At 37.7% G+C, this 20518-nt stretch overlaps 1 protein-coding gene across 2 annotated transcripts in view; it reads right to left on the bottom strand.

The window, feature by feature from the left end:
- The window catches only part of LOC124157362, a 385239-nt gene that overhangs the window by 85907 nt on the left and 278814 nt on the right, over positions 1 to 20518 (bottom strand). For both annotated transcript variants that reach the window (XM_046532026.1, XM_046532027.1), the window contains one exon: positions 18882 to 18955. In XM_046532026.1, the coding sequence (XP_046387982.1) occupies positions 18882 to 18955 (74 nt within the window). The remainder of the gene's footprint in view (positions 1 to 18881; positions 18956 to 20518) is intronic.

Here is a 20518-nt window from a genome sequence, read left to right as displayed (position 1 = left end):
AAGCTACAAGCTTTACCGACACTATTGGATGTATGTTTTCTTCACGACCTTAACGGTAACCCACTGCGAGGTCCAAACGTATTCTCTCGCGAGTTTTGGCTACGTCCTCGGACAACTGGCTGAGGTTTGGTATTTGGCATCGGGCCACGCTGACGCGCGCTAGAGTGAAACAAATTAACTACGCAAAAATCATCAGGAACCACTTGGACCGTCTCCATTAAGCCCATATATTTTAGAACTAGCCTCATCGTGGCACTAGAAGAAGGGCGAAGAAAAAGACAAGTGAAGGTGATGAGGACAGCTTGGGACAGGAACAGAATTCGCGTCAGGAACAGGTGTACTCATTGAAGTTGCTGTCTCAGTAAAATAGCGGATTATTGAGTGGCTGGTATAGGTATTGCCATTATAAGAAAATGATCCATTCTGAGAAAGTTCTCTTCACGGCTATTACCCTCGGTTGAGAAAGCTTACTTATACATTTCTTCCAACGTTCCGATTGCCGGCTCAGCCATCTTTTATAGGGGTTTTGAAAGACAGAATGCATGCAGATCACTGAAGACGATGGTCTTGTTGGTAATCGAAACGCTAGGAGAAAAGGACCAAATCAACAGGAGGAATACCTGAGAAGAGTTCCTCTACTTAATGCGCTACTATAAGATAAAATGTTTTTTTTTTAAAGTTTACTAAAGGATTTTGAAAAAAGGTTTTTTTTCATCCCAAACCTAAGGACTAATAGGTCTCCTAACTATGTCCCAAATCCCCAAACACAACTAGCCAAATAGCGCTACATAGGAATTTTCATAATCCACAATAATTAGGCAAACATACGAGTAATACTATTTAAAAAATGAAATTTCAATTAAGAAATAATTCATCCATTTTAGTCAAGGTGCTATAACAAAGGCCGTATGAGAAAAGAGAAGAGTTTATAGGACTTGGGACGTCTTAACAATTACCTCGACGAGAAGCTGGCCCTAAAGGGAGAGGGGGGTGTGATTGAGATTTTCAGGATTTGATAGTTAACGGAATTATTCCGGTCGGTTCTCGCTATGAGTGATTCACCACAAGTGGTTCATTCCGAGTGGTTAACTTCGCAATTGGGTTTATTGTGGAAATTTTTACTCTGGCAACATAGATGAAACCTACCAGTGAGATTTCGGAATAACCAATTTCAAACAATAAATTCTGATCGCGTTGCCAACCTCTCGCAATCAACCTCTGTTAATAGAAACCAATCAGAATAATAAATTATCACTTCCACCACACCCTCAAGTAGTGAATTTCTGTTCGTACTATCATGATAGGCTTCATTTGTTGTCATGGAGGCTAGCCCACCAAGAGCAAGGGAGAGAAAGAAAAATAAGGAAATCTCGAGAGTGTAATTTCAATTCGGAATTTGAACAATGCACAACCTTGGTAACCCAGATAACTTCCTCCTCAAACACACCCACATCCTACACCTGAGGGGAGAGGGGAAATGATAAAAAAAGAAGGAAGGGAGCGAAGAGTTGATCTATCCCATCCAAAATTCGACTCCCCATAATCCTCACCTGAGGATAGCGCGGGCCAACTTCCCTTTGGTCGCGAGCCCCGAGAAACCCCCCTCCCCACCAATCTGGAGACCATCTCGGGCGCAATTCCATTTTTGCCAACACCCCACCCCCTGCCCCACCCGATCCGTCATTCTCGCACGCAATGGTTCGACGGCCCCTCCCCTCATTCGCGCCACACACGTGGCAAATGTGTCGGATGCACATGGCTCTTTTGAGGTGAGACATGACACTCCTGACAGCGTCGGGAGACAAGACACAGGGAAGAAAGACGAAATTTGATGTCGGGTCCAATTTGCTGGCTATATTTGCGAAGAGAGATAAAAAAGAATAACATGGGTGCCAAAAAAGCGCTTAGGGTTAACATCCTCGCAAATGGGTTGCCAAATGGCGGTCGAGAAAAAAGATGGATCTCTTTTGGCTCTGTGAAGGCAAGAAACGGTTAAGAAAACACCCGACACACTGCTTTAGAAGACAAAAACGGGACAAAGGAGGAGAGAGAAAGGGGGAGAAGGATAGAGAGAGAGAGAGAGAGAAAATACTTTATTTCGTATTTCCAATGAAGAATTTTTTAAGAAATATTTTAAACATAGTCGGAGGCTACTCAGCCTCATTTGAGCATTCTATACATTTAAACAAGAGATTAATGGTCCATACTGGGTCCATATTCCTGTATATAGCGGATATCCTCTTAAAGTAACACAAACAGAACAAGAAAGGATCAAGTGATATAGGCAACTACACAAGAAAATTTATAAACTAATACAGAAAAAAAATCTGAATAGATATGCCATTAGAACATTGCAGTAAATTAAATTAATTTCATATAAATGCATGAGCTAATGCAAAGATAAAATATTGTGCAAATATGACATCTGAAAATTGCATAAAATTACATGGAGTTGGGGGATGGGGTTGATGAGGTGGCTTAAGTGTTGGCTTCCCATTCTGAAGAGGTACCGCATCAACTCTCGTAGGTGGTAGAGATTTTTCATAGGAAGCTCGATGTCTCATTGAGTAGTATGTGGCGCTTTTCCCGGGTACGGCACACCATCGTCGGTCGGATGAGACGTGAATTCGTTGCTTCCTTGGCGCCTTTCGTCAAGATCATGCTAATACAGATGTCAAGAATCTCCCCACCCTCCCTTCCCTCTTGGCATGAATGACCTTGGCTGTCGGTCGCTTACTCCGAATACCTTAGCACACCACAGGTAAGGACACATATCGGAGCATTCCTTTAGCTATGCTGAGAACCATTTCGGGGTAAATTAATAGGCCTACACCTATATTCGAAGTTTGAATAACATCAATAATATATTAGAAGCGAAAAAATTAATATGATCAAAGTTTTCCATACAGCCATAATAAACTCGTCTTCTAGGCGCATTATACCACTATTTTTCCCACGTGGAGCGGAAGGAAATAAAAATTAGAAACTCGTGCTTTTATTCATTAAGGCTTAAAATCTAATTCTATTTGCGTAAAAATTATTCTTGCAGCACACTGCACTTCATAAAACAAAATTCGTGGAGTTCAAGTTTTTATGCTTTGACACGTTGCAGAAGGATTTACTCGTAATTTCATTCATTATTTCGAGAGTCTATGGCGTCGATAGTACTACTGGAGCAACAAAAATCTTATCTTGAACGCCACACAAATACAAACCCAGTGTACTACGAATACGCAGCTTTCTCAAAGAGAGAGAGGGAGAGAAATTACAACTTAAAAGGAAATGTGGTAACTTCAAGTGAGTTCTCTTCTTCCAGCATGAAAAAACAGCAATGGTGTAAAATATGACACTGATTAAAGTGACAGTGATGCAAAAGGGACAAATAAAGAAAAATCGGAAACATTAATTGAAGAAGAAAGACAATCATGAGATTCAACAGTAGGAAATAAAAGCTAGTCAATGAACCGTTATTTAACTTAGTCAAGAATCACGGATTAATCTCGTAATTCAGCTATTTTCACTTTCAAGGTTATTTTTCTGACGAAAAAAAACCGTACGCAGAGCCAAAGAAAACAAAATGTTATTTTACAAAAAATCGGATCAGTGCTCATCAGATTTCGATAAAAAGTGCTGTAACTGAAGGCTCGAATACTTGGCAAGCTGATTCTTTAAGACGCTTTTCCTTGTAGCCTCGTCACCTACGCCTGAAAATTCGCCTCTTCTGTAAATGACCGCCAAGAGGTATGTATCCGACGTGAGGAGAATCATAATGACATTCTCAACGCAAGATGATTCACGGCCAACACAATGTGATTTGAATACTTGGGGGAAATGATTCACTTTTAACTTGAATGGAAGAAGATTCCAAGTCTCCAAATCGAAACATAGGCTAAGGAACTATTTATACGACAAAGCTTCCTGAAAAACTATTTCTTATGTAGCTACCTTTATTCTACTGGTTAAGTAAGGCTTACGTGAAGCCATTAACTAATCACCCCGGCTAGTTTAAACAAATTATTTCCTTCGTGTGTTTCGGCGATGAATCCGAAAATGACCTTCATTTCCTTCCAACATGTCAAATATTTTGCAAATTTTCTATTTGCCAAAAGTCGAAAAGGTAATAAACTATGCAACTTACAAGACTGCGAAAAACGTTTTTTTCTTGGTAATATATTCGAGTGTTATACTAAGAGTGTCTTGTGCCAAAGAAAGCGTAGGGGTTGCTTATTGCCTCCATAATTGCGATTAAATTTCCAAAAAATAGTGGAAACTTGTCTTTTTGTATGAATACTAATTGATGCTTTATTGCAACATTTTTTGAACTTATTTTAACTATCGCCACATTTATATACGGACACCGTGTTTTTACGCGAATGCGGTCGTGCTTCCCCGAACGCGGGTGTTACCTGCGATAATACTATCCGCGGGAATTCACGTTCAATGAAGTTTAGTGTTCGATGTCTTTCATACGCTTTTATTTAATTAGTATTTATTCTCCATGGGAACCGCGCAATGGGTGAGACGTTTGGCGAAGCTACGTGTGTAAACGTGAACCGCGTAAATTCTTATCTGCGTCCCAGGAGGCCGCGCTCGGGAAGAACACTGCCCCGATGTGAAGTTAAGAAGTGATTCTCTACTTCGTCGCCTAAACCTTTGCCTGTCTCCAAGAGTTTTTGATGGTTTATTCATAACTAAATCGTTTTGGCTCGAGAGTTAGGTTTTAAAATCTATAGGATATTTTCTGTGTAATCTCCACATTAAGAGAGTGAAGTTTCCACTACCGCAGCCACACCAAAGACAGATTTCAATTTACGTTTTTATACTTTCATTAGGGCACTGCATAGAGGAGACCCAATTTCATCCCAGAGCTGGCTGATTTCTGTTGCCACTTCGGCCGCATTTTAATTGGTTTTCAAAAATGTCCGCGGCGTGGAGATGAGTGCAATGCGATACAATTTTTTGGCCAAAATTTTGTATTATTATGTTTGTAATTGCGAGGAATAGCATTGGAATGTAATGAATTTGATAAATCGCATCATCATTTAAATATATTTCGGTTAGCTTATTACTTATGCCTTATTGCTCCGTGATGCTCGGATCACTTAGTCCGTCAGCTAAGCGAGTGGCGACTTTTGTAAACCCATTTAAATGTTCGCAATTAAGATTTCAATAAGCCACCCCAAAACTTTCTTCCGGCTTTTGAAACATTTAGCGATGACAAGGCACGCATACTCTCGAATAGAAAAAAGAGTGAAAAAAGGTATTTTTCGCACTCTTGGAAGTGGGTTCATTACTTTTCCACATTTTGAAAATATGAACAATATTTGACAAGCTGGAAGTAAATGAAGGTTATATTCGGACTGATCGCCAAAACATCCGTTAAAATCAATTTATTATAGCTAAGAAGACAATCATCGACAGCTAGTTAAATTAAAAACGAAGAAACTGTTCCTTTTCCAGAGACGAGCAAAAAACGCCACTTTTCAAATGGCGCAAGATTAAGTTGCTCGAAAAAAAATCAAGACAAAAATCGTAGAAAATTTTATCTGCTTAACTTTCGAACTGAAAACTTATTCCTTAAAAGTTGATATATTCCTAATCATAAGCAAAACTGTTAGAAAAGTAAATATTTTTCGACTTTTTTTAGTTTATACTATGATCTGTAACAACATTTTATTAAAAACATCAGATTGGGAGCAGCTGCCTAAATTAGGTACAGGACAGCAAAATCAAAACTACCCAAAAACTCTCCCCTGAGGACCCTTTTTTGACACCTGGAATGGACAAATTTCATATCCTGGAACAAAGACGATATGGACTCTAAATGAAAGTTGATATCGAGGATTAAAATGCTGCGTGATCAAAAAATTTAAGAGTTAAAATGGAGTTATTACCCTAAAAAACAAGCTGATCTTCGAAATCTAAGAGTACATTAATGAAAAGAACTAAGGCACACAAAACACATCAAAATTGAAAAATAAATCACCGTACAAATAATTAAAGCTCAGTTATTAAGTACTACGCATTAGAAAATCAGCCTCACATTGGGATACACTGATCACATTACATAATATAATTGATCTCGGAAATTGTCAATATTATTATTTACGCAAGAGCGACTTCCAAGAAATCGGAACAGTGAATTTCTTTAAGAACGAGGAGTGATGAACCAAAGAAGTGGGGTTACAAACCCAGAAAGAAAAAAATTAAATAAAAGAAGCAGCTGAGAAAGGGAGAGACGCCCAAAGAAATCGAGGACGGGGATATTTTGGTCGTAAAACAGTGGTAAAGACAACATGAAGCAAGATATTGAGATGGAATGGGGAGGAGGCTGGTCGTGGTGAGAGGAAGTCATCTCACTCTCTTCGGGAATTAAAAAGGTTTTGGGCGGCAGCGATAAAGGAAAGAAATGGCGCTAAAAACGAGGAGGGAGGGGAGACTTGAAGGAGGATGGATATCGATTAATTTTCCTCCCCTTTCCACAAACGCTCGCAGACGACGCGATCTCCCCTCCCACAATTCGGGATGGATCTAAGTGACTCATTTCGTTGATGCGACGGACAATTACGGCCAATTACTAATGGGAGGATGAGCGGGACAACCCAGACTCCATATTTCTTTCTGTCCATCCTACCTTCCTACGAGACTGCATCCCTATCCTTTGGTCTCTGTTTACCGACCCTCTTCTCCTAGTGGTCATTCCATCCTTCACTCTTCCCTTACTCACTTGGCACTAAAAATCGATCGTAAATTCCTCCACTGTTATAATTATTACATTTAATGCACAACTAAATGGATATTTGAAAGAACGGATAAAAAAGAACAGATGCTTGAATTTTCCGGCTTCACTTCGCGGAGAAACTGATAACTCATTTCTTAAAAGTTGATATTCCGAGACATAACCAAAACTGCTACAAAAGTAATTTTTTTGTCTTTTTGTAGTTTTTTGTGCAACAACATTGACGATTCAATAACGCCAACCACGGTTTAGACGCTTAAGTCACATAAAAGGTCAGCAATCAAGGACCTTGATAATGACGCAAGTATCGAAACTCAGGCCGGTGTTAATAAATAGCCAGTGTGATAAGTAAAGTGTGAATTTTATTTTTCTAAGAACAATATCTTCTAGAGCAACACGGGAAACAGCGCGCAGGATCTCCAGGTCCAACAGAAATGATAACATAATACAGATATTTTGGCAAATAGACAAATGTAGGAATACGAATTTCACCCGAACAACAAAAAACTTCAATAAATGCTAAGTGGAACTTGGGTAGTCAAATACCTGATACTTAGGAACATTTTTTTTACTCTCGCACAGGTTAACGGATGGTGTCCTGACATTTCACCCGAATTTCACCCGAACAACAAAAAACTTCAATAAATGCTAAGTGGAACTTAGGTAGTCAAATACCTGATACTTAGGAACATTTTTTTTTACTCTCGCACAGGTTAACGGATGGTGTCCTGACATTTTATGCCATACGACTATTGGGGGCACAAGCGGGTATTTCCATAATAAGTAACATGAGATACGAAGACGTGAGATACGGTTCACTAAACTATGTAGTAAACATGGACCAGTTAAGGTCTACATGAAACATTGCATTAATCGCATGGCTCTGTGAACAGAGGTCCCTCTCGTCCCTATATTATGATGGCTCATTCCTTTCAAAAACCAAAAAACCTAACCTACCTACCCTCACATATTGCTAGCGAACTATGTGAAATATGGTTGAAAACGCGTCCAAGTGGGGTCCTAGTTTGCTCTACCGCACTTCGTGTTTACCATGTATCTATCAGTGGATCCTTCCGCATAAAAAAACTGGAAACTGGTGAATAAAATCATTACATTACATACTAATGACCAATATAATACATTTATAAAAACATTTTAACATATAAAATTCATTATGATGTATAGTATTGCTCACTAAACATTTTTTAAATTCTTATAACCGTTTCCTTACCCCCATTTGATGATATTTCTCAAAGACATTTCGCAACTGGCGCCATGTATTCCTCCAATGTTCGAACCTGGCCTGTCCCATTTCTACCATGGAGTTACGTTTCAGTAATCGCCATTAATTTTAGCGATATTACTATGCAGGTATCTTATTATACCATTTAAAAATAGTTTTTTCACATTAATTCTTAAAAATTTTCCATATTTAAGACAACATATATGGCTCAAGATAGATCGAGAAAACCTTTGGGAATACTGTACTGATACTACTATACCCACGACTGGCGCCACTTGCCGAGCTGCAGCATCACAACACACACCTGCCATGGACAACTGGGTTTACGCATGGTATGGATAATATGAGGCAATAAAGCAATGATAAACATCTAAACATGGAAGTCAAATCAGCATCTTCTAGGTATTTGATTGAAAACATGTCCTATGCGATGATAATTTAAGGAAGCAGGCAACAAAAAATAATAAGACGATATTATCGGCGGAAAATCGACGAGGTAAAAAGAGCCAACATATATGACTCAAAGCTTCATATTCACACTAAACTCTAATGTTTTTCAAACTTATCTTCCGCAAGATATTTATGATATAATTGAGTACTTTCTCGGAGCCATTTTAGCCTATTGATCAAATATTAATATTTTAATGAATATTTTTCAAGTCAACTAAGAAAATAATTATTGGACTTTTACTTCAATACTAAACCGTTGATAATTCGTAAAGATTACCATTAACAATTTTCTCCTTTTTAATAGATTATACAGGTATTATAGGCGCATAAAATATTTATCGTCATTCTGCCCGAGTTTTTTCCACTTTTCTGACTCGAACAGAAAATTTTAAATATATCCTTACGACAGCAATCTGTTTGGGTAATTCTCACGGGGGTAAACCTTTATTCAAGGGCCTTCAAAATTTGATGAACCAGAATAAATCAATGAGCAAAGAGAAATTATACTATTTGTTTCAAAAAAAGGAGGAAACCCTATCTAGAGGTCCCAAGTGCAGCAGTCAGAAACTACAGCTTTGATAACATTTATCTACAACGCCAGACCTTTCGCAAGCACGATCGTTTCACTCTTAATACTTTACGAATCGGAATGTGATGAAAGCTTGATGATCAGCTCCTTGGCCTACGTCCACCAACTGAAATTATACTGCCATCCTCTTTTCAGATTCAACCGGTCACGTTCACGAAACACGGAAACGTGACAGGATAGAAGGAGCGGTGGTATCAAAGGCAGGGCTGGACCTCGCTGAACTGAACTGAATTTTAACGAAGAGTAAAAACGCCTCCAACGGTTGACGCACATACTTTCCTCACATCTCGAATTGGCTAAATGTTAGCAGAACGTTGAGAAACGGGATGAATAATAATCTCCATATTGATGTCCTCTTTGTGAGGACGCATCACTTCTTCTCGATCGAATTACTCCTTTAAATCTATTTCATGAAAAGTAATATGAAAAATAGAACAGGCATTTTCTACATTGCCTGCAACTAGAACATAAAAAATGACTAATAAGAATATAACGTGGATTATTATTAATGTATTAGAAATATAGCACATTTTTTGAGACACAGGCAATATTATGTCTACTTCTACGTACTAGCCCGCAAGCCGCCGCAAGAGGCTTAGTTAGACCGGCGGGTGTTATGGCATGCCGTTAAAAAAATAAAAAGGAAATGCTCGGACGAAGCTCCGCCTAATATTTATCACAGTCCTATCTTGTTCAAGGAATAAATTAATTAAATTAATTTAAATGGGTCCTCTACGTATCCGTTAGGCAAAATATCTCTCTTAACATATAGTTCTAGTAGGAACTGAAAGAGGTTCTTATATTATGTTTTCCTAACTAGACATGGATTTAACGTGACTAACCTTTTGCAAACCATAAGTGAAAATATTTTTTTATCGCACTAGCATATTTTAATTACGGAGATTGATCAAGGACCACAAGCATAGCTCTTTGTGAATGAGCATGTAATTTTTAGGATATAGGGTAGGGTGAGGACCAGTACCATCACTCATAATTCTACATCGAAACAAAAAAAATTCAAAGCTTTCCAGTGTAAACGTGACAACTGCAGAGTAAGAAGTGACTTCGGCTTCCGGGATCAATAATGAGTACACGATACTTTTTCCTCCGGAAAAAAATCAAAATAATTTTCCTTAATTGGTTGAAATTCAATGGTCTCAAATAGAATTTAATTCAAATTTAAAAATTTTAATATAGCTCATTTGCATCACAAAAGTAACGGAGTTGAATTTTAATTTATTTAAGGCCCTGTGACCTCACTCAGTGATTATATCTTTATTTTCATTGAACCGAAATAACACGTAAAAGAGGTTCTAAAGTGCAAAAAACATTTCCAATATGCATTAACTATAATACCCGTTTTCTTAATTCTTATTCATTCAGTATGCTAATCATCCCAGAAAGACACCAGGGTTTAAGCTCAGTCCGTGGAACAAATAAGGGCTCTATTAGAGAAATGCCTATACGAAGCAATATTTTAACTCCTACGGCGGAAAAGAAGTACGAAGTAGGGAGCTACAGAAGAGTATGGACTGCAGCAAATTATTATGCGCCTGTATTATCAAAAATATCAGTCAATCAGACCGGGCGTTAACAATTCTAGACAAGGAAACCATTTTACATCCCAGTGAATGACTGCGTTTCCGGACAGAAAATTATACTACAAAGTATCAATTCACTACCGTTGTCTACCCGCGCGTCAATACTGGTTTCCCAGTTTCCTGGTTTTTCACTCCCGTACGTAATACGAGGAAATATCCCAAAAAGTTACCAGCAACCCCTGAGATCATCACTACCCCGTTAACATAAATTTCCTTGAACACGCCAGCAATCAACAATGAGGAGGGTGATTCCACACACGAGCATCGCCTCAACATCCGCGCTATGCGATCAGACATGCAGAATACGAGACACGAATTTGCTTTAGACATGCTAAATGCTCTTACCCAGTGAGGAAGAACGGGAAAGATGAGTCGAAAAACCGAATAAAATCGTGCTCTCATCCTCCGAAACCATTCGCTGTCCTTGCCACGTGTGTAATCGTATATTCTTGAGATGGCGCGATACACGGATACCCAGACTATTACTGAAACAAAAATTCTCTGATTCTATCGGCACAAGATAATCCAATGCATTAAAGCAAGAACTTTTGCTTAAATTTATGACATCAAAAAGTAAATAAAATTTTCAGCAATATGATTTTTAAAAAAATTATCTGTACATCACTCTCGCCTGAAACGGTTGAAATATAAGTTAAAAAATGGCGACTTCCAGCAAAATACGATACATTATCTATTACACAACGCAATTGCCAAAAATTCAACTGTTTTTCTCACTTTTTTCCCCGATGATACCTCAAAGGGTAGCAAATTTCAATGGATACACTAGAGAGGCAATGAATGTCCACCCAAACAAAACGGTCAAGCATAAAATATTTGCCGATTATTTTCCCTCATCCAGAAAAATCATTTTTCCTCTTGAGTAAAAATTAAAAGCTTAAGAATATTAATGTTAGGCTGTTTTAAATTAAAAACCCCAGGAATCTCACATTACATCATTTTGTTGAAAGGCTTATTTACACAGGGAATGATTTCGCTAGACCTCAAATATATTCAACACAAGAATTACTTCAAAGAACATACTTTTTTGGAAATAATGTTAAAAACAAGAGACAAAATCATGTAATCCATAAAAATTAAGTATAAATTAGAAATAATAATAATAATAATTAGTCAGGATTGAGTTGAAATATGACAAAACTGCTCCTGCTGCATCATGCTGCGAAAAGCATTGTAAACGATATGACTAAAATTATCGACAAAGTTAATCTAGTAAACATTCAATCTGATTTTTCTGGATGCGGATATTTCATGCACCAAATACGAGTACTTTCTCTGGATCCAACCGCTAAACATCACCCAAAATATCTCTAATTTAACCATTCTATGGATATTTTTTTAGCAAAACCAGCACTTTGACATTTCTACACAATAAAACAAGAATGGAAAATCGTACTCTGTAGTTAAAATATAGCTATTTTCACTATAGAAAATTAAAATCTAGTCTCTTATCAAGAAAAAGACCATTCGTTGACACGAAGGTCAAAGTATGGCTGATCGTAAGGAAAAGGAAGAATGCTGCTTCATAAGCATTTGAGCTAATGGGCCTTCTAAAAGTATGAAACTCGAAGCAAATTACAAAATATAGCATGCTAGTCGCACGCATGGCGCAAAAATCGCTAACACAGGAGTGGATAAAGTATTCTATTTTTTTAAGAATGTGGCTCTTTTCTCCCGCTCCATTAACTAATTTCATTCGCAGCAACACCTTAATTGCAGATGAATGACTGCAACAAGGTCAGACTTCTTTATAACGGGGCTCATTTACATCACAATGCGAAGAAGGCGAGGTATGAAACACCCATTAGGGGAAATTACAAACAAGATAAAGAGAATAAAAAAAGTGGAGTTAATTAAAGTCCATTCCAGGGTTAATAGCGAAAAGGCTAACATGATCTAGGAGAGCATTGATTAATTAAAAGTGTAACAGTACATCTTGATTACGGGGAATCGTCTAGATTGGGATAGGAAATGATAGTGCACTTTCAACATCATCCAACGGTAAAAAGACAGCGTTTTCATTTGACACATCAAAGATATAATAGAAATAAAACACCCTTGAAGGAATGAAATAAATTCTATTAAAATATCAGTAAACTAACAACTGTTAATGATATTCAAGAAGTTTTCGACTTATGTCTCACATTTTTTTAAATTGACACATAAAAGCTATTCCGTACCATTAAATGTCCACAGTCTGGGTAACACCTTTTAAAGTTATAGTAATATCACGAATTATTGTTTCAGGGTATAAGTCTAGTAAAAATAATTTAAGAAAGAATTTTTCATGATCGAAAGACAGAAAATTGAATTTTTATAGAACTGTTAGACGAAGGACGTCGTCATTAAAAGTGGAATTGTTCAAGATTCACGCATTAAAAGGCGAGAAGAAAAGCGATTAATCAATTAGCACATTCGTATAGAGCGCGGAAATGGAGGTAATTTGCAAGCTTTACTGCCGAATTTTCCCTTCACTTCATCGTGACGTTAGCAACTTCCTCGGTTTTCCCATGCTATATGACGCACCACAGTCCGTACACACTCACGCAGAGCATTAAACGTGATTAGGATGCACAACCGATTATCGATGAATTAGGATGGACAAAGAAGAGTTCAAGAAAAAATCAGAAAAAATGGATGGATGTAAGATGAATGAACAAGTATACAGCGTATATCCTAATTATAACCACGGCACAAATACTTGGCAAATTATATGCATAGTGCTCGCATTGACATCTTTTGGTTGACAAAATTGCTTACCAACCTAATATAATACTCACTAAATAGCAGCATGTAATTTAAGGTATCACAGTAACAAATACTTCAGATTCATTAACTACGGCATTAAAAGCGAGTGAACACACGTGGAAATTGATAATTGCATATGAACTTGTAAAATAGCCATCGAACAAGGTCGTCAACGCCTATTATTAGGCTTACTTTTGGGATGCAATACGAATTGTTAACCAAACAGCATTGAGTAATTTAGGGTCTCAAATCAGATAAATAACTAATTTCCTCAATTAAATAGGATATTATGCAACTATGGTGAAAGTTAATCATATACATTCACAGGAAGATCTTCATTCGTGACCTCACTTGAAAAAGTCGTTAAATACTGAATACTGCTTCGAAGAAACATGAAAAAAGGTGGCTAGAGAGTTGGCTTTCTAACCAGTGGGCCCGGGTTCAAATCCGGGTGTGGGCAGATATTTTACAAAGAATGTCTGGTCCGTGCTTGAGTGCCATGCGGTGGGCACTTTAAGTACAGCAATTCTGTCTTTCGGATGGGAAGTTAAGCCGTGGCCCGCTTGGCGGCTTTCGTTAAAAGCAGGCTAACGCCGACGCCAGGTTTCTCACCCTTTCTTCCCCACCCTTTCCTGATGGTGAAAATTACCTTAGCAGTCAGTCGCATGCTCAGTGAGCCCTCCGATATTCATTTTACACTCTAGACAAATTTCTGACACAGCAAATGTCACCTAGCACCTCTTCCTCAATGAAGCTTTCTCAAAACCCGTCGGCGAGCCGTCAGGCGAGAGAGAAATCTGCGGACAAACGAAGCGTTTCGTTGCGCAACGAAAACGCTTTCAGTTTCCATCACGCACAGGGAAGAGCATATCGCCAAGCACATAGCTTACCCTTTCCCCGTTCGGCTTCCAGCAAATCCACACACGACAACGCTCCAACGTCAAATCGTTCGTTCCTGTGGACTCACACTTTGGCACCTCTTCCGATGCCACTTGGTCGTCAGCTAGGTTATAGGATTTTGAAAGAATAATAAGGTAATTTCAGGAAACAAGAATGCTGTAGGAGCCATCCAGGAAAGTTTAGGATCGAAATGGAATCTTAAAACTAGCATAGAGAAACAGGGCGAACGCACAAAGTCGTCGCCAGAAAAAAAATTCGGTGTATTTTCCGGAGGGGGTAACATTATTGTGGGAGGGAGTTCATACGGAGGTGGAATAGTAAAGACCTTATCTCGCAAATATTTCGGAAAGGAGGGGGGTTATGAAACCCCAGACTAAGGCCTTGTATGGGTAAGGGGATACCTACTCTAAAGAAAAGTGAATCCTACAGAGACAAGGCTAACGACAACTGACTCACTTGGCGTAACGCTATTGTGAAAATGGATTGAGAGCATTCATTGTAGAAATTCACTGATACAAAAGGTCAGATCCTAACCTTCAGTTGAGACCAGCCTCATTTCGACAATTACTCGGTCATACCAATCACAATAAAAAGAACTTAGTTTAGATCCACATTTCAATTTTAATTTAACGGATTCGGATTTCAACACAATATAAGCACCAAAATAAGGATATATTCTCAGTAAAAAAACTCAAAAATCAACAATTTTAGCCCTAAATGTTTTTCCGAAAAATAAACCCTGCAATGCGGGTAATCTAAAATCTCGACACCCCCGTTCTTATCTGGCAGTACTCCATATGATTACAGCAATACAAAAATATTGCCAGAAATCTACCCATAAATCCAATATTCTAGCATACTTATGTACTTCTAATTCTGGGACCTCAATTTTTAACCGTTAGTGGCCAATTCACGCCGAAGAGACCATTGGCGTGGACGCCGGATCGGCAAAAAAAGACGCTCAGACGCCAACGCCATCGGATTTTTTCAGTTTATGTTTAAGTCAATGTCGTAGAGAAGGGCGAACAAATTAACACGTGGTGAGGCAGAGTACAGGGCGTAGACATCGAATCAGAAATAGAAATGGGAGAAAGCTCCCCGCCCACCTATCCTTTTGGCCTTAATTTTCGGCAGACGTCTCGTCAGACATTGCGAAAGGACGACAGACTCGGAAAACATTCATGAGCTTTTTTCTTTTTTTTTGGAATTTTGGTTTCCCCTCTCCTTCGTGTCTCTCACTGTCACCTCCCATTCTTTCCCACAAGTCCCTTCGCCACAATGGGGCACGAGCGACAAGCTCCATCGCTCTCAAGGGCACACTCGCCACGCTCCCAACTTCCTGCTTTTCAATGACCTCGCCGAACAAAAGACAGCCGCGGAAGCGAAAGGCCTGAAGACACTCAAAACAAGCATGAATTATCACTTGTCTCATCTCTGCTGAAAGTTCATCTACACAGGAATATGGTAAGGACCCTTATGACTGCTTCCAACTGCTTCCGAGGTAGTAGTCTCAATCGCATCTATTGACATTTAAATTTTATCGTCAAACTAAAATATTCAACCACTGCTTATAGAGTTCAGAATTACGAGACCGTATAAATCTCTATGGTTTATCCGCCTTGCACTGGCGTTCCTCGGTAAAATTGCCATGGTATTAAAGTTACTCGATGGCGTAGCTCGATTCCCGGTTCAGGGGAATTTTTTTCTCATAGCAATTAATGTAGGCATTAAACTCTCTCGACAGTTTTTTTTTTTGCTCAATTAGAACTCATTTTATAACCTTAAAGTTTTTCGCGATATATATAAAGTCATATTGAATATTTGCCTGAATTGAAAATATGACAAAAAATACTTTTCAGTGAATGTAGAGCAATTATTTACCAATTTTAGTAACAGGAAAATTTTGATTAGGGCCAACTTTATATAACCTGAAAATTTCATAAATGATTGCTTAAATTTTCAACGAGTAATGCATCATAATGAAATATCAGATGTGCGAGAGTGAAGTGCCCTATAAAACAGCAGCTAAAGATATCCGGCCTAAGGAGGGTATAGAGCAATGGAGGCGCTAATCCTGGGATTCTTGAAGCAGAAATCCTGTTCTTTGATCTACATCTTTTTGCGCGGAAAATTGAGCAACAAGAGAAGGGATAGGAAATATAGGAAAGAGAAAGAGTCAGCACAGGATGGAGCCGAACGAGAATAGGCAAAACATTCAAATCCGAAAAAAATGTCCTATTCACAGTTGCATTAGAGACCGAAAAGGTATGCCTTTCCATTTCTTTTAATCTAATTTTTATCGACCACGAAATAAAAATAAACAATGATATTTCCATCATCTTTGCATGCCACAAAGATTAATATGGCTAATCCTGGATGACTTTATGGATATAATTGACGAACTAAGACGATAGCGTTCGTTTCTACGTTATCCATTTCAGATGGAATTGTTCTATCCATTCGATTCAATACGTTAGAGGAATAACTATCATAAAAACATAAAATAATCAATTAAAAATTATTTCACTTGATCACTTTTTCCTTTTCCCCAAAATAATTATGAATTTGGGGGTATCAATGTTGTCCTCAGCTTTTGGTAAGTACGCAATCACCTTGAACGCTCCAGTATTATGTGGGTCTGACCCGATATCATGGTATGATGTCAAAAGGGATTCTACCCAAAGGGAATGGTGACATCTAATCCCGTGCTAGAGCGATATCATCGCGTTGAACGTGTACGAGCACCTTCGCGAGAATTTAGCCATTTCGGTTGAAGCAGAATATTACAACTGCACTCATTACCAACACGCATTTGGGATTTAGGATAAATATTTCCAGTCATATTTTTACAAAAAAGTCTATAAAAATAAGTTAAGCATTTAATTCTAGCGGGAAACTAATGACATTTTTTTCAAACCACATTTGTCATTTGTCAAACATTTGACACTGAGACTAAATATATTGGATATAAATATACGCTTCCTTCTCCTATTCTGGAATGAACGCACATGACTAGAGGCAAAATGATATCAGCCGCTGGCCCGCACCACGTTTTAAGAAATTTTTGTTAAGCTCACTGTACATTCTCAAAGACAGAAAATTATCAACAAGGGAGCAAATGACAACAAATCACTAGATCATTCATACTGCGGTATCACAACAATGTGCGCAAGGAGAGTATATTCTCGGTAGCAATTGATGGGAATACCAAAATGTGATGTAAGCTGTTTTCAAACGGAGCAATTAAAAATAATGAATGAGTCACCTGACACACTATTAAAATAAATAGGTGTGTTATACCCGGTGGCTATTGTTGGGAACACCAAATGTTTTTTCAAGCTGTTTTCAAACGGAACAATATGAAATAAAGTCTAAGCCACCTGACACACTAATAAAATATATATCCATACCTACATGATAAACACCTCAAAGAGATTTAAAGTAATTATTAAGCCCATTATCCATGGAAAAACTACAGAATAGTAGATATTTGAGCCATTTAACCACTCGCAAGTTAAATGTTTATCTCACTCTCATACATAAAAAAACATTCAGCTAAAATTAGTTTTGTCGACATCGTGACTTATTTACGGTATCTATAGATAATGAAGGTGTGAAAATGGAGTCGATCTAGTGCCTATGTATTCCGTTTATGTAACATTTCATGAGATGCAAAGAAATATCGAAAAAATTATGTTACACATATTCCATCGAAGAAAATCACATAATAGGGTGGTTTCCTATTATTTTTTTATTGCCTTAATCGAAAGATTATTACTTCTGGAGTACGTATTTCATGCGTTTAGATTTTTAAATGACAATATCTATTTTTCGCGATTAAATGAAAAGTGAAAAATTTCAAGCGCGCGAAAACGCGACGCTCAAGTATGAATGCCGGGAAATATCTCCGTACGTCGTATTTCTGGTTCCCCCTCCCGCCCGGTGAGGTGACCTTGAGGCGAGGCTTAGCGCTGATACGTCGCAGGCTGCCAGCGGGTAGCTGAGTACCTTGCTGAAAGGTAGCGCTTGGCTTAAAAAAGGTTTATTAATACCTTATCAAACGAAGAAAACTTTCCGACCTTATCCAGTTATAGTAGGTGATTATTAAGACATGTTTCCCTGAGCTCTGTGCCTCATGCATGCATTGGTAACCTCAGACGATGTATAACTCCTATCCTCTCGTGTAGAAACTAGGTCCCTGTGACGTCACGTGGAGTGGAATCGCATGGGCGCCAATCTGGCCTTTTTCAAATGAGGATAAAATATACCCTTGCCATTCGTCTAAATCGGTATTTCAAAAACCAAATAATTTGTGTATTATGAATACACTAATGGTGGGTAACGAATCGCAATCAATGCCTTTCGTTTTCTTTGATGAAGGAAACTACCCTATATTTCATATAAAAAAAAACAAGGCCTTACTTAAAAAGCATATTGGGTAAAATATTCGCGTGATCAACAAATAGTACAAAACTTATGTGCTTAAGTGGTTGAAAATACAGCGTAAACAGATTTGGAAGTGACTACAAAGACAGTGTGAAATAAATGAGACTGAAAAAATTCAATATACATAAGAAATAGGGCAAAACTTACCGTTGCTGAAAGGAGGCAGCTTTACACTTATTAGCACGTATGGAGTGATTTTTCATTTCTGGAGAACAAAACAGCTGGAAAAAGAAAAAGCGCATTAAGTAAAAGCAAATACTACATTTTTACATGACTATAAAAAAAAATACAAGGATAACTTTCAAGTTGGATTTCATGGAGAATTCGATATGCGAAACAAAATTTTTTTTGGCATTTAAGGACCAGGAAAAATTCCACGAGAAAAATAATGCTTCCATTAGATTTCTATCAAAAAGAAGTGGAACCATATAATCAAAATTCCAATTTAACGGTATGAAAATAGCAACCTTGAGTTATGCACAATATATTTGGAAAACAAATCTTTAGTAATAAAAAATATTTTGTCATTGAAATAATTGTTCAATTAAATTAGATTAATAAATAATAAAAACGAATTATTAAATACAGACAAAGTTAAACATAACAAAAATCATTTAACTGGGCAGGTACTCGAACCCCTCCATCCCATTTACTAATGAAATACAACCTTCCCTCAAAGTGACTTTTGGAATTGCAGTGTAGCCATCGGCATCATACAATTATTACAAAATAACTTCAGTACCATAAAATCAAGTTCACTACGTTTATCTCAAATTTAAGGTAATTTAGAACTTAGTAAATTCGAAGGAAGGAAGTACGTAATAGAAAATTCTGTAAAATGTATCCAAAATCAGTATGATGTCAAAACCGGGATCACTCACGACACTCAATGAGCGAATTAAAACCATCGAAGTGACTACCTTGGAACCAGTAGCTATACACTTAACATCTATTATTATATGAATTTACAATTTAAAAATTAGCTTTCAATCAGCCAAAAAATTATTTTCCTTCACGTTTCCCTCTTAGATTGTATTATGTCGAAAGCTACGTTCATGACTAAAACCGAAAACTCAATTAATAGCTAGAGTAAGTATTCAAGTCACTTCAAGATGTTCATTAAATCATGCACGAAATTCCAAGAAAACATGCACAAAAATAAAAAATTCCAGCATAATGAGTGAAACAATACATAAACTCTTACACATTAGTGAGTCAAATTTAATGAGAAAAGACGACAGAGATAGTACAAAGCTAAATCTGAAAAATTAACATCAATTACTAAGATGATGTCACTCTTAACCTGTAAAAAGAGGGTATGACGTGGATGTCAATGTCCCTGGCCTTCGGACCCTCTATATAGAAGCTGAAGCAGCAAGCGCCTCACGCATATGCAACGTGCGCATAAGCTTAGCAGAGCAGGTCACGGAACCTAAAATATTCTTAGGGGTTAAGCGATGCGGGGTCATCGTGCGGAGATCAAGGGGCCCTCAGTACTATGCTGTTACGGCAAGTATCATATAAAACTGGGATAAGCCTTCCATCGATTCAACAATCAGAGATATTTCTCCCGTAGACTTATGAGGGCATTTTACAATCATAATGAATGTTAAATAAATACAGTACGGGAAGTTAAGATGAAAATAAAAAAATTGACTAAATCATTTAATACGAGATTGGGAATTTGAAAGAGTGTCATTACTACATCTTTCATAATGAAACAAAAATTAATCAAATTTAAATTGATTGGTGAACTCAATTCCACCAAAAATCCTGTTCGGATC

This window comes from Ischnura elegans, chromosome 4 (assembly GCF_921293095.1).
Source record: "Ischnura elegans chromosome 4, ioIscEleg1.1, whole genome shotgun sequence".
NCBI classification, from domain to species: Eukaryota; Metazoa; Arthropoda; class Insecta; order Odonata; family Coenagrionidae; genus Ischnura; species Ischnura elegans.
Note: the sequence above shows the minus strand (reverse complement) of the source record. Positions and strands in the feature narration are given on the sequence as shown.